General features: G+C 44.0%; 1 protein-coding gene across 1 annotated transcript; it reads right to left on the bottom strand.

Annotated features, from left to right (window-relative positions):
* Positions 1–4,066: 4,066 nt before the first annotated feature.
* On the bottom strand, positions 4,067–7,861 carry LOC306852627 (uncharacterized protein). Its single transcript, XM_079389612.1, has 2 exons — positions 7,453–7,861; positions 4,067–6,338 (listed from the first exon to the last, which is right to left on the bottom strand). Exons 1-2 carry the CDS (start codon positions 7,649–7,651, stop codon positions 4,939–4,941), a joined length of 1,599 nt encoding a protein of 532 aa, XP_079245738.1. The 5' UTR covers positions 7,652–7,861; the 3' UTR covers positions 4,067–4,938.
* Positions 7,862–13,617: the final 5,756 nt, after the last annotated feature.

The raw sequence follows: 13,617 nt of genomic DNA, 5'->3' as shown, positions 1-13,617 counted from the left end.
ACATGGTGTTCGTTATGGACAAGCTGTAACTAGCACAGAAGTCCAATAACTGAACACCACTCGGGTTCAGATCGGGTTCCTCCCAATCACGCCCCTCCAGGTGTCACTGTCGCTACCCACGTGGGCATTGAAGTCCCCCAGTAGAACGACGGAGTCCCTGGTTGGAGCACTTTCCAGCACCCCTCTCAGAGACCCCAAGAAGGCCGGGTACTCTGCACTGCCGTTCGGCCCGTAGGCACACACGACAGTGAGAGACCTATCCCCTACCCGTAGGCGCAGGGAAACGACCCTCTCGTTCACCGGGGTGAACTCCAACACATGGCGGCTGAGCTGGGGGGCTATAAGCAAACCCACACCAGCCCGCCGCCTCTCACCATGGGCAACTCCAGAGTGGTGAAGAGTCCATCCTCTCTCGAGGAGTGTGGTTCCAGAGCCCAAGCCGTGCGTAGAGGTGATCCCGACTATCTCTAGTCGGAACCTCTCAACCTCACGCACAATCTCAGGCTCCTTCCCCGCCAGCGAGGTGACATTCCACGTCCCTAGAGCTAGCTTCTGTGTCCAGGGATCGGGTCGTCGAGGCCCCCGCCTTCGACTGCTGCCCAATCCTCTTTGCACCGGCCCCTTACGGTCCCTCCTGTAGGTGGTGAGCCCACGGGAAGGTGGCCCCACGTCGCTCCTTCGGGCTGAGCCCGGCCGGACCCCATGGGGGGAGGCCCGGCCACCAGGCGCTCGCATACGAGCCCCAACCCCGGGCCTGGCTCCAGGGTGGGGCCCCGGCTGCGCCATACCGGGCGACGTCACGGTCTTCTGATATTTGTTCATCATAAGGGGTTTTTGAACCGCTCTTAGTCTGACCCGTCGCCTAGGACCTGTTTGCCTTGGGAGACCATACCAGGGGCATATAGCCCCGGACAACATAGCTCCTAGGTTCATTCGGGTACTCAAACCCCTCCACCACGTTAAGGTAAGCCAACCCTCAAATAACTGCTATGATGACTTTGGTTCTACCCACTTAAATGATAGAAGTACTTGCGTTGTCCAATCTATATATTCCCGAATAGGGAAAGGGGGAAAGGGAAGTGGTGTGTGGCCAAGTATGGTGACCCATACTTGGAATTTGTGCTCTGCATTTAACCCATCCAAGTGAACACACAGTAGTGAACATACACCCGGAGCAGTGGGCAGCTTACTGCAGTTATATCTGATCAAATGTACATTATTATTATTCTTTAGCTTGGGTTGAACAAATCATTTTTGCTCGGATGGAACAGCAGCTACACTCATTATGTCTCTATTTGTTTCTCTGTTTCTGCGACAGGATTAACATCCCCGTGGTAACTAGGAATTACAGAAGCTTCAGTCTGGATCCAACCCTTAAATGATCTGAGATGACCGAACACCTGAGAAAAGATAATGCCAACCCCTCAGAGGACCTCAGAGGATGCCAACCCTCAGACAACATACAGAATTACCAAATTTTATCATAAGTTAAATATATTAAGTTTCTACAATATATAAATATATTGCAGAAACTTAATTTCCTGTAGAGCTGCTTTGCAACGATTTGTATCGTAAAAAGCGCTGTACAAATAAACTTGAATTGAAATCCTTTTTCTCTCAGGTACATCACCAGTGTAGGGTAGAGTGGGATAAAACACCCCCTCACAGTTATATATGATATGAGAACAGTAGGGCCTGTAGATATGGAGTATCTGTTATTTAATAAAAATATAACTATATATTCAGAATGACATTTTTTTGTCTTTTCTCAAACATAGTCTGTGGGGTAAAAACGCCCCCCAAGGGGCAATGAGCAATTACTGTATTTATTCTGTTCTGAACATCAAATCCTTTGTTTTTCCTTAAAATGTATTCTGACTAGTTATAAAATATGTGGACTTTATACTTAAAAATTACCTGAAGTTATGTCATGAAATTCATGTCATCAGGTAGATAGTTAGCAAGACAGTTAGCATCAGTTAACAAATTTTCAAATAGGCTATTGTAATTTTGTAATTCATAATTATTGATTGTATATAGATTTTTTTAAGCTAAAACTGCATGTACTTGTCAGTCCTCTGTCGTGTGTGTCATGTGTTCCCGCCTTGTGTGTCCATATTTGGCTTGTTTCCTGTCCTTGTTAAATGTTATCATTAGTTAATTCTTGTCCAGCTGTGTTTGTCTCGTTATCTATGATTTACCTGTGTATTTATAGTCCTGTCTGTTGAGTTAGATTTTGTCTGGTCTACTCGTTACTCCCCGGTGTTTGATGTCTGCCCTGTCCTGTCCTGTCCTGATGTCTTCATTAAAGACATATTTGAGTTTACATCCTCGTCTGCGTGTTCCTGTGTCCTCCCTTGTGTTTGCACCGTGACAGAAGACCAGACCTAACAGTAAGCGGCGCCCCTTCACCTCGTTTTGTTTTGTTCGTTTTTTCTAGTTTTTATTTTTGTTCCTGTGTCTGTCCGTCCGCTGGCCGCGAGCCCTCCAGCCCGCCGATCGCGGGAGATCGATGCCACCATCCGTGGGGAAAGCCAACCCACCGTCGATGGCTCCCTCATGTCACGCCGCCGTCCGCGGCTCACCCAAGTCCGCCGTCCATGGGGAAAGCCAACCCACCATCGGCGGCTCCCCCAAGTCACGCCGCCGTTCGCGGAAGATCACGCCGCCGTCCGTGGGGAAAGCCAACCCTAGTTCTGGCCAGGAGTGCCGGTTTTGTGTTGTGTCCACAGGAGCAGTTTTAATCATGTTATGTCGGTTGGTCTTGTCCACGGAGACTCGTCTGGGGCAGGCGGCTCTTGTAGTGGCCGCGGAGGCCATTTCCAATCGCCTGCCCCCTTGTCGTGGAGGCGGTTGCTGAGGGACCCTGTGAGGGCCCCTGACTCCTTGTCATGCCCAGGAGAAGCCTCAGCTTCCGAGCTAGCCCAGGAGGGCTTCCTGTTCCTGTGGGTTGTCCTGTCCAGTCCTGTTCCTAATCCTGTTATGTACTGTTTTGTGTGTCTAGCCCCGGAGGGCTCCTGATACCCCCTAACTTCCCCAGGGAAGGGGGGGTGAGAGGGATCCGGCTGTAGGGGCCGGGCCGAGGGTTCCGAGGCCAAGGCCCTGAAGACCATCTGCCATGGCCTCCTGAGCTCCCAGCTCCGTCTTGGGCTCCGTCTGTTCCACTCTGGAGGTCCCCGTCCTGTGTTTCTGTCCTGAGGGGCCTCCAGAGCGCCCACCCCCCCTCCCCGATGGAACTGTTAAGGCTCGGGATGAGCCTTTCTGGAGGGGGGAGTTATGTCAGTCCTCTGTCATGTGTTCCTGCCTTGTGTGTCCATATTTGGCTTGTTTGCTGTCCTTGTTAAATGTTATCATTAGTTAATTCTTGTCCAGCTGTGTTTGTCTCATTAGCTATGATTTGCCTGTGTATTTATAGTCCTGTCTGTTGAGTTAGATTTCGTCTGGTCTACTCGTTACTCCCTGGTGTTTGATGTCTGCCTTGTGCTGATGTCTTCATTAAAGACATATGAGTTTACATCCTCGTCTGCGTGTTCCTGTGTCCTCCCTCGTGTGTGCACCGTGACAGTACTCTGATTTTGCTGTAAATATTTAAAGCAAATTGCTTTGTAAGACTGGGGGGCATTTTACCCCACATGGAGCAAAATGTCCCCTTAATTGGTACAGATGTAATATTTGTTAAAAATATAATACCATGAAAACTCTGGATATTTTTCATACTTGTTTTAAAACTATGATAACTTTTCTCAACACACTTAACTTTTGTTTCAAAGAAAAAAAAATACAAGATGAATTACACTGTCCTTAAGGGGGGGCGTTTTCCTCATTCTACCTTAAGCTTCATGGTGAATACTTCTACATCACTCTTGTCGTCATAGTCTATAGTCACAAAAATGTATCTTGACTTTATCTAGTGGCTATTGTGGGAAAAACAGAAGTAGGGGTTTCCCCCCGCTCTACTCTAATAACAACATGTTGAGTCCAGCCCTGGATGAAATTAAACAACACATCAGCCTTTGGTTGTCTTGTTCATTATCATATTGATTTTAAAATAAAAGCAACAGAGCTTCAGTTAAATGTTGTTTATTAGCAACAAATCACACACTTGTGCACCACAGCACACAATATGACATAACATATGTAATTAGACTAATTCAAGACGTAATGTTGGATTGGGAGAATTTGGTTAACGATATGGATTTGGAAAAAGGCATGGATATTGTCACGAAGGCTATTGTTTGAATTATTGTCAAAATATAGGCCTATCAATAATCTTATTTTTAAACATTTTCCAAATACCTACATTCAAAATGTATTTAATATTTAAAACACCAATCTCATAACATTATTCATACAGTTATAATTGTTTGAAGTACCATATAATTATATCACCCTTGCGCTGCATTAAAACTGAAATTATAAAATTACTTTTTCCTGACTCAAATACAATCAGCAGACAATAAAAGTTGATAAAATATTAAAACTAAAGATAATGTATTAATTAAAAGGTTAACATTGAATTAATAATTACTCAGAGCAAAAGTGAAAACTAATGAGATGGACCTCTCTCTCCAACTGACTTGCAAGAAAGAATAGGTATCGGTAAGGTTTTAATGGTGTTACTATTCTTACAGTCTTGCTAATTAAACATATTGGACATAACAGGAAACAATTAAACATAATATGAAACCCATAAGTAACTAAAATTATATAAAATTCATCATGAAGCAAAATTATAACAAGAATAAAAGTTTTGGACATTGTTCTTTGGGGAGGAACTCCATCTTTGAGTTGATCTGAATCTCAGTTGAATCTGCTGGTTTTGAAGATGAAGATGAACTTTATTCACTGTGAAAACTTTAGATGATGTTTCTTTGTCACGTCGCTTGTAATGTCTGGTTAGAACAGATTTATCCAGATGATATTTTGTTGCTTGATGCGTTACTGTGTCACATCTGGTGAAGATGATCTACTTAATATGGTTGTTTTTGTATGACTTTGTAGAGCAGATGAATGTTTGAAACGCTTCCCACGTGCAGTGCAGTGATACGGTTTCTCTCCAGTGTGGATCCTCTCATGTCTTTTCAGGACTCCTGACTGACTGAATCTCTTGTCACAGTGTGAACACTTGTAAGGTTTGTCTCCAGTGTGAATCCTCTCATGTGTTTTCAGGTCTCCTGACCGACAGAATCTCTTGTCACAGTGTGAACACTTGTAAGGTTTTTCTCCAGTGTGGATCATCTCATGTGTTTTCAGACGTGATGCCACACTGAATCTCTTAACGCAGTGTGAACACTTGTAAGGTTTTTCTCCAGTGTGGATCCTCTCATGCAGTTTTAAACAGCTCGCTGAAGTAAATGTCTTTCCACACTCAAAGCACAGGTACTCTCTCACACCAGTGTGTATTTTCTGATGTATTTTCAAACTTTGTAGATGTGAAAAACTCTTTCCACACAAACATGAATGTGGCTTCTCATTTGTATGAACTTCCAGGTGTATCTTCAGGTTTGAAGCCCTCAAAAATGTTTTTCCACATTGATCACATGCATGCGGTTTCTCTCCAGTGTGGATATTCATGTGTATCTTATGGTTTACTGATTGTGAGAAACTCTTTCCACACTGATCACAAGTGAACGGTTTTTCTCCAGTGTGAATCCTCTCATGTGTTTTCAGGTCTCCTGACCGACTGAAACTCTTATCACAGTGTGAACACTTGTAAGGTTTTTCTCCAGTGTGGATCATCTCATGTGTTTTCAGACTTGATGACACACTGAAACTCTTGTCACAGTGTGAACACATGTAAGATTTTTCTCCAGTGTGGATCATCTCATGCAGTTTTAAACCGTATGCTGAAGGAAATGTATTTCCACACTCAAAGCACATGTACTCTCTCACACCAGTGTGTATTTTCTGATGTATTTTCAAACTTTGTAGACGTGGAAAACTCTTTCCACACAAACAACATGAATGTGGCTTCTCCTTTGTATGAACTTTCATGTGTTTCTTAAGGTTTGATGATTGTGAGAAACTCTTCCCGCACTGATCACATGTGTACGGTTTCTCTCCAGTGTGAACTCTCATGTGAAGCTCAAGACTTGTTTTGCGTGTGATATTCTTTCCACACAGATCACAAGTGAACAGTTTCCCTCCAGTATGAACTTTCATGTGATAATCAAGATGAAATTTGTCTCTGAAACTCTTTCCACACTGAGTGCACGTGAAAGATTTCTTGGCTCTTCCTTTCTTTAAATCTTTCTGTTTGGCTTTTTGTCCACTTTTGACATGATTTTTGTCCTCTAATTCACTCAGTTCTTTTTTCTCCTCATTGTCTTCAATCAACTCTGAAATAAAAGTAAAAACAGTAAATTTTCATTAACTCGTAAAAAACAAACAAACAAAAAATACAGAAAGGACAAAAACGAACCCTGATATAACAGCGGAAAGCAAACAATTGCATTACAAAATTTTGATCATATTACTGTAACTTTATTAATTATATGTCCCCGAAACTTTCCATGAATGAGGTACACTGATCCTCAAATTATTAGTTTTCAATCAACAGAAACTGAAAAAAACGATAGGTGAGTGGAAAAATAGTCCAACTCCAAAATATAAAAAGATGCTTGCTAAAAGATGCTATCGGTACTGGCTAAATATTGAAATTTATTGTTATAAGCACAATCAACGTTTCGGTCCACTGACCATCATCCTTTATTCATATAATCATTTATAATCAATAGTCATTTATGGAATTTATTGTTTGATAATTGTTTTTTTTTAGCATTTATAGCATTTTATGATTTTATTAATTCACTTATTATTTTATGATGTTTTTATATTTTGTATGTTATTTTCCTTGTTTATGCATGTTCATTGTTAATCTGATGATTGTGAGGTTTAATTAACTGTTTTGTCTGAATGAATAAGAGATAAGAGGGGATGTTAATGGAAATTCAAGGTTTATGGGATGTTATTGTTGGATTTGTGCTGGTCAGACAAAGTCTTAGCATTGAAACATATGCAACTAAGATTATTCAATAAACTTTGCTCTTTTTATCATCTTTGATCAGTTTTGGTGTCAGACATTACTTGATGTTAATGGGTTTTAAAACTCTAGTCTACCACATCCAGTTCTCAAAAAACTTGTGAACAAATGTTCTGTATGTGTTTTATGGCCTTATATTAGTGACTTTTTTCTCTAACCAAGCTTAAACGTTTTCTCAAAAACAAACATGTATGCTAGTAATGCGGCTCATGTATTATTGTAGCCCAGTTTGTGCTGATTACAGTGTAATCAGACTTTAGTCATTAATATGTTTTGAAGATACTGAATAAAAAGCACAAATGCATGTCAGAACTACTCCAGAGCCCCAAAAACCCCTCAGACCCCAGAGGATTAATGCTTTGTGTGCATCACAAACAATCATTACAGATGAATGAAGAATAAACACCAACCTCCTTGTTCCTCGTGTTTTATTCTCCAGGTTTCTGGTTCCTCGTGTTTTATTCTCCATGTTTCTGGTTCCTCGTGTTTTATTCTCCAGGTTTCTGGTTCCTCGTGTTTTATTCTCCAGGTTTCTGGTTCCTCGTGTTTTATTCTCCAGGTTTCTGGTTCAATCATGTTCTCCTCACTCTCTTCTTTAACAAACACCATCTTCACAGCAGATCTCAGTTCAGATGATACTCCTCCAGATATTCCTGCTTGCTTCAAAACTTAGTCATGACTCTGAGGATGAGAATATACAGGTATTGACCTGATCCAAAAACTGTATTTTTATATTTACAGAAACAACATTTCTAACATATTGCATTAAACAGCACCAAAACAAAACAGAGAGCGTGGTGAATCTAATCTTCTTCCTCTGAGGTTTAATTGTGTTTTTCAAACAAACCCATGTGTTTTAGCGCCCCCCGCTGGACTGGAGTGAAGCGGAGAGAGGAGTCAAGTCAAGTCAAGTCTGCTTTATTGTCAATTCTTCCACATGTACAGCACATACATACAGAGAATTGAAATTGCGTTGCCCTCAGACCCTTGGTGTAAACAGTTAACATTAAACACGTTCAAATACAGATAATACGGTTTAAACATATGTACATACAACTCTATAGCTATACATGTAATGACATTGTAGAAAAAAAAATAAAGAAATAGATAAAGTGGCATAAGGCGCATGGCAGATAGTGCAAACCAGTTAAATAAAAACAAAACTGTGCAGATATATTTGTAGTGCAAAAAGAGCTTATCAATCTGAGAACATTGTAGGAAAAAAAAAGATAGATAAAGGGACAGAATAGATGGAGTGCAAACCAGTTAAATAAACCAAAACTGTGCAGATATATGTGTAGTGCAAAAAGAGCTTGTCAGTCTGAGTACATTGTAGAAAAATAAAAAAGATAGATAAAGTGACATGGCAGAAGAGTGCAAACCAGTTAAATAAAACAAAAACTGTGCAGATATGTGTGTAGTGCAAAAAGAGCTTGTCAGTCTGTTAAATTGACAGGAGAACAGTCTTTTTATGAGACTATCCGAGGAGGTAGTTTGCAGTCAATGCTGGATGAGGTAGTGATCAGTCCAATGCTGCACAAGTGAGCGGTGCTGGCCACAGTTTGTAAGTAGGTGGGGGGGGGGGGTCTCATAGTGTCAGAGTTCAGTGTTGTATGGGGTAAAAAGAGGGGAGGGGGGTCAGGGACGGGAGGGAGTTCAGCTTCCTGACAGCCTGATGTATGAAGCTGTCCTTCAGTCTGCTGGTCCTCGCCTGGAGACTCCGCAGTCTCCTCCCTGATGGCAGCAGACTGAAGAAGCTGTGTGTCGGGTGGGTGGGATCACCTACAATGCGGAGGGCTTTGCGGGTGAGACGGGTGCTGTAGATGTCCTGGAGGGAGGGGAGAGAGACACCAACGATCTTCTCAGCTGCTCTCACTATTCGCTGAAGTGACTTGCGGCAGGATGCGTTGCAAGCACCATACTACACAGTGATGCAGCTGGTTAGGATGCTCTCGATGGTGCCTCTGTAGATGCACATGATGGGGGTCGGGGCTCTGGCTCTTCTGAGTTTGCGGAGGAAGTAGAGACGCTGCTGTGCTTTCTTGGCCAGTGCTACAGTGTTGTTAGTCCAGGAGAGGTCCTCTGTGATGTGCACACCCAGGAACTTGGTGCTGCTCACTCTCTCCACAGTCGCACCGTTGATGGTCAGAGGGGCATGCTGAGTGTGTACTCTCCTGAAATCAACAACAATCTCCTTCGTCTTCTCCACATTCAGAGAGAGATTGTTGTCACTGCACCACCCGGCCAGGCGGCTCACCTCGCTCCTGTAGTTTGTCTCATCTCTGTTGCTAATGAGACCCACCACAGTTGTGTCATCCGCAAACTTAATGATCAGGTTAGAGTTGTGTGACGGTGTGCAGTCGTGGGTCAGCAGAGTGAAGAGGAGGGGGCTCAGCACACATCCTTGGGGGGCCCCAGTGTTCAGTGTGATGGTGCTGGATGTGTTACTGCCAACCCGTACTGCTTGAGGTCTCCCGGTCAGGAAGTCCAACAGCCAGTTGCACAGAGAGGTGTTGAGCCCCAGCTGGACTAGTTTGTGTGTGAGCTTAATGTGGTGGTTTCCCTTATTTCTGAAGAATCACTCTCAGAGACTTGTGGGGTTTTGATGCCAGAAAATAGACTTTATTATATCAAGACAATAAAGCCGAGGAGTCTTCTGCAGAACAGTCCTCCCAACGTTCTCTGAGTTTCTCTTTATATAGTCTATCTTCTAGGCGTGTTCAGAACATTTCATACATGTGCATATTTCCTTTTTTGGCAATATTTATACATATGTTCTTTCCCTAGAGAGAAGGGGCTCCTAGATGTGTTTAAGGAAAGAAGCCTTCTTTGTATTTCCACATATGTTTTCCATCATAAGGGTCTGAACCTTCCATCCATGCGATCCCTTAACACACAGGCATATGTTTATATTGGAAATATAGCTTAATACACAAGTGGTTAAATTCACATTAATTATACTTGATTAATTCATATTTTGACTAATAAAAATCTTCTACAAGCTGTTGAGGGACGATTGTGTTGAATGCTGAACTGAAGTCTATGAACAGCATCCTGACATATGAGTCTTTTTTGTCCAGATGTGTGAGGGCTGGGTGGAGGGCAGTGGCGATGGCATCATCGGTCGAGCGGTTGGACCTATATGCAAACTGGAAGGGGTCAAGTGAGGGGGGGAGGACAGACTTGATGTGGTGCATGACTAGCCGTTCAAAGCACTTCATGAGAATAGGAGTGAGTGCTATTGGACGGTAGTCATTGAAACAGGATGGAGATGACTTCTTCGGGACTGGAATGATGGTGGTAGCTTTGAAGCATGTGGGGACAACGGCCTGATTTAGTGAGATGTTGAAGATGTCTGTGAAGACATCAGTGAGTTCCACTGCACAGTTTCTCAGTACACGCCCAGGAATGTTGTCAGGACCCGGAGCTTTGCGTGCATTGATCCTGCTGAGCGACCTCCTCACGCTGTCCGGGGACAGCGTCATCACCTGGTCGCCGGGAGGAGGTGGAGTCTTCTGTGCAGTGGTGCTGTTTTGTGCCTCAAAGCGAGCAAAGAAGGCATTCAGCTCGTTCAGCAGGCGGATGGTGCTGTCACAGGTCTGTGGTGGGGGCTTGTAGTCCGTAATGGTCAGTATCCCCTGCCACAAGCCCCGAGAGTCTCTGCTGTCGCTGAAACGATGGGCTATCCTCCTGGAGTACTGTCTCTTGGCCTCTCTGATGCCGCGGGATAGGTTGGCCCTAGCTGTCTTCAGGCCCTCCTCATCTCCAGCTCTAAAGGCAGCGTTCCGAGCCTTCAGCAGTCTGTAGACCTCCCCTGTCATCCACGGCGTCTGGTTGGCCCGGACAGTGATGGACTTTGTGACTGTTACATCATCAATGCACTTGGAGATGTAGGCAGTGACAGTCTCCGAGTACTCTTGGAGGTCTGTAGTGTTGTTGTATGTGGCAGCCTGTTTAAATGTATAATATTAAAAATCTAATTGTCTGAACCCTATATGTATTTCAGGAAGTGCTCAACATTTAAAAACAATTTTTAACATTGGTAGTGTTGGGTCGTACAGTAAACTAAACTTGATTTTAGTCAATATGGTGTTCAAATATATAATATAATTGGATCTCACTTTATTGCCAAGTGTGTTTGCACACACAAGGAATTTGTCTTGGTGTTATGAGCTTCCAGTACAGAAAGTACAAACATAGTGCAGACAACATATAATTAAGGTGATAAAGAACACTAATGAAGAGAATATACAATAATTAAGAATAACAATAGTAATAAAAATAAAAATATACAGAAAAGAGACATGACCATAGACAGAAATGTGAATGTGCATGTGTCCTATGTACAGATAAAGGTTTGATGAGTTATTTACAGATGTACAGTACCGGGGTGTGTTATGTGTTGTTCAGGTGGGATACGGCCTGGGGGGAAAAAACTGTTCTTGTGTCTGGCTGTTCTGGTGCTCAGTGATCTGTAGCGCCGGCCAGAGGGCAACAGTACAAAGAGAGAGTGAGCTGGGTGTGAGGGGTCCAGAGTGACTTTCTTAGCCCTTTTCCTCACTCTGGAGGTGTAAAGTTCTTGGAGGCTGGGCAGAGGGGCACCGATAATTCTCTCAGCAGTCCTAACTGTCCGTTGTAGTCTTCTGATGTCTGTTTTGGTAGCTGAACCAAACCAAACAGTTATAGAAGAACATAGGACAGACTCGATGATTGCAGAGTAGAACTGTTTCAGCAGCTCCTGAGGCAGGTTGAACTTCCTTAGCTGACGGAGGAAATACAGCCTTTGCTGGGCCTTTTTCGCAATAGAGTCAATGTGAATGTCCCACTTCAGGTCCTGGGAGATGGTGGTTCCCAGGAATCTGAATGACTCTACTGAAGTCACCGTGCTGTTCATGATGGTGAGTGGGGGGAGAGCAGGGGGGTTTCTCCTGAAGTCCACTATCATCTCCACAGTTTTGAGCGTGTTCAGCTCCAGGTTGTTAAGACTGCACCAGACAGCCAGCTGCTCAACTTCCTGTCTGTAAGCAGACTCGTCACCGTCCTTGATGAGGCCTATGACTGTAGTGTCGTCCGCAAACTTCAGGAGCTTGACAGAGGGGTCCTTTGATGTGCAGTCATTCGTGTAGAGGGAGAAGAGCAGTGGGGAGAGAACGCAACCCTGAGGGGCGCCAGTGCTGATGGTGAGAGTCCTGGATGTGAGTTTGCCCAACCTCACTAGCTGCTGCCTGTCTGTCAGGAAGCTGGTGATCCACTGACAGATGGAGGAGGGCACAGAGAGCTGTCTCAGTTTGTCTGAGAGAAGGTCAGGTATGATGGTATTGAAGGCCGAGCTGAAGTCCACAAATAAGATCCTTGCATAATTCCCAGGTTTGTTGAGGTGTTGCAGGATGTAATGCAGTCCCATATTGACAGCGTCATCCACAGACCTGTTTGCTCTATAGGCAAACTGAAGAGGATCCAGCAAGGGTCTAGTGATGTCCTTCAGGTAGGCCAGGACCAGTCTCTCAAGTGACTTCATGACCACAGACGTGAGTGCGACAGGTCTGTAGTCATTAAGTCCAGTGATTTTGGGCTTTTTGGGGACGGGAATGATGGTGGAGCGTTTGAAGCAGCAGGGAACTTCACACAGCTCCAGAGATCTGTTGAAGATTTGTGTAAAGATGGGGGCCAATTGGTCAGCACAGACTTTTAGACAGGCAGGTGAAATACCGTCTGGTCCTGAGGCTTTCCTAGATTTCTGTTTTCTGAAGACCCGGTTCACATCCTCTACACAGACTTTAAACGCAGGTAGAATGGTGGGGGAGGAAGTAAGGGGGGTTGCAGGGGGGGGGAAGGTGAATGTGTGAAGTGCAGATCAGAGTGGGTGCTGGGTGTCAGTCTGGCCTTTTCAAATCTGCAGTAAAACACATTGAGATCATCAGCCAGTTGTTGATTCTCCACAGACTGTGGGGGTGGTGTCTTGTACATGGTGATGTTCCTCAGACCAGTCCATACCGACGCCGGATCGTTGGCTGAAAGTTCTTTTTTCAACTTCTCAGAGTAGTTCTTTTTAGCCACTCTGATCTCCTTTGTTAGTCTGTTCCTGGCCTGGTTATACAAGATTTTATCCCCACTTCTGAGATATATATCATGTATATATGTCTCAGCTGGAGAAAACCTTCAGGCTTCTGGCTGGAGAGTTACTGGTGTTGTCAATGCTCCTGTTACAGAGGAGGCTCCCGTACCGCCTCCTCCGCTCCACCAGAGGGAACCGTCACCCGAATATTAGTCAGTTGCCATTCGGACTCCATTTCCCATCATCCCTTATACCTGGGACTAATCACGCCACACACATGCACCTCATTTACACACACACATGTAAGCCACACATTCACTCAGACTCTTTGCGGGGGGTGAGGTGGCCGGGAGGATGGCTGAGTTGGGAGGAATGAGGTGTGATCCGGGAGGTGCAGGAAGTGAGGTGGATGAAGGAAATGAGATAGAGGTAGACACGGGTAACGAGGGAAATTCAAATAACAAAGAATGGAGGATAGTGAATCGGAAAAAAATGAAAAGAAAACAGAGAATCTGATGGA

This window comes from Barbus barbus (genome assembly GCF_936440315.1).
Source record: "Barbus barbus genome assembly, chromosome: 3".
Lineage (NCBI taxonomy): Eukaryota > Metazoa > Chordata > Actinopteri > Cypriniformes > Cyprinidae > Barbus > Barbus barbus.
The sequence above is the reverse complement of the archived record's forward strand: the minus strand, read 5'-3'. Positions and strand labels throughout refer to the sequence as shown.

Bases quoted from the DNA above. Each gene is read 5' to 3' on its own strand.
- LOC306852627 (XM_079389612.1), bottom strand. From the start codon at position 7,651: ATGGTGTTTGTTAAAGAAGAGAGTGAGGAGAACATGATTGAACCAGAA. The intron at 6,339-7,452 runs GTTGGTGTTTAT...CTTTTATTTCAG, and splicing joins AAAACACGAGGAACAAGGAG to AGTTGATTGAAGACAATGAG.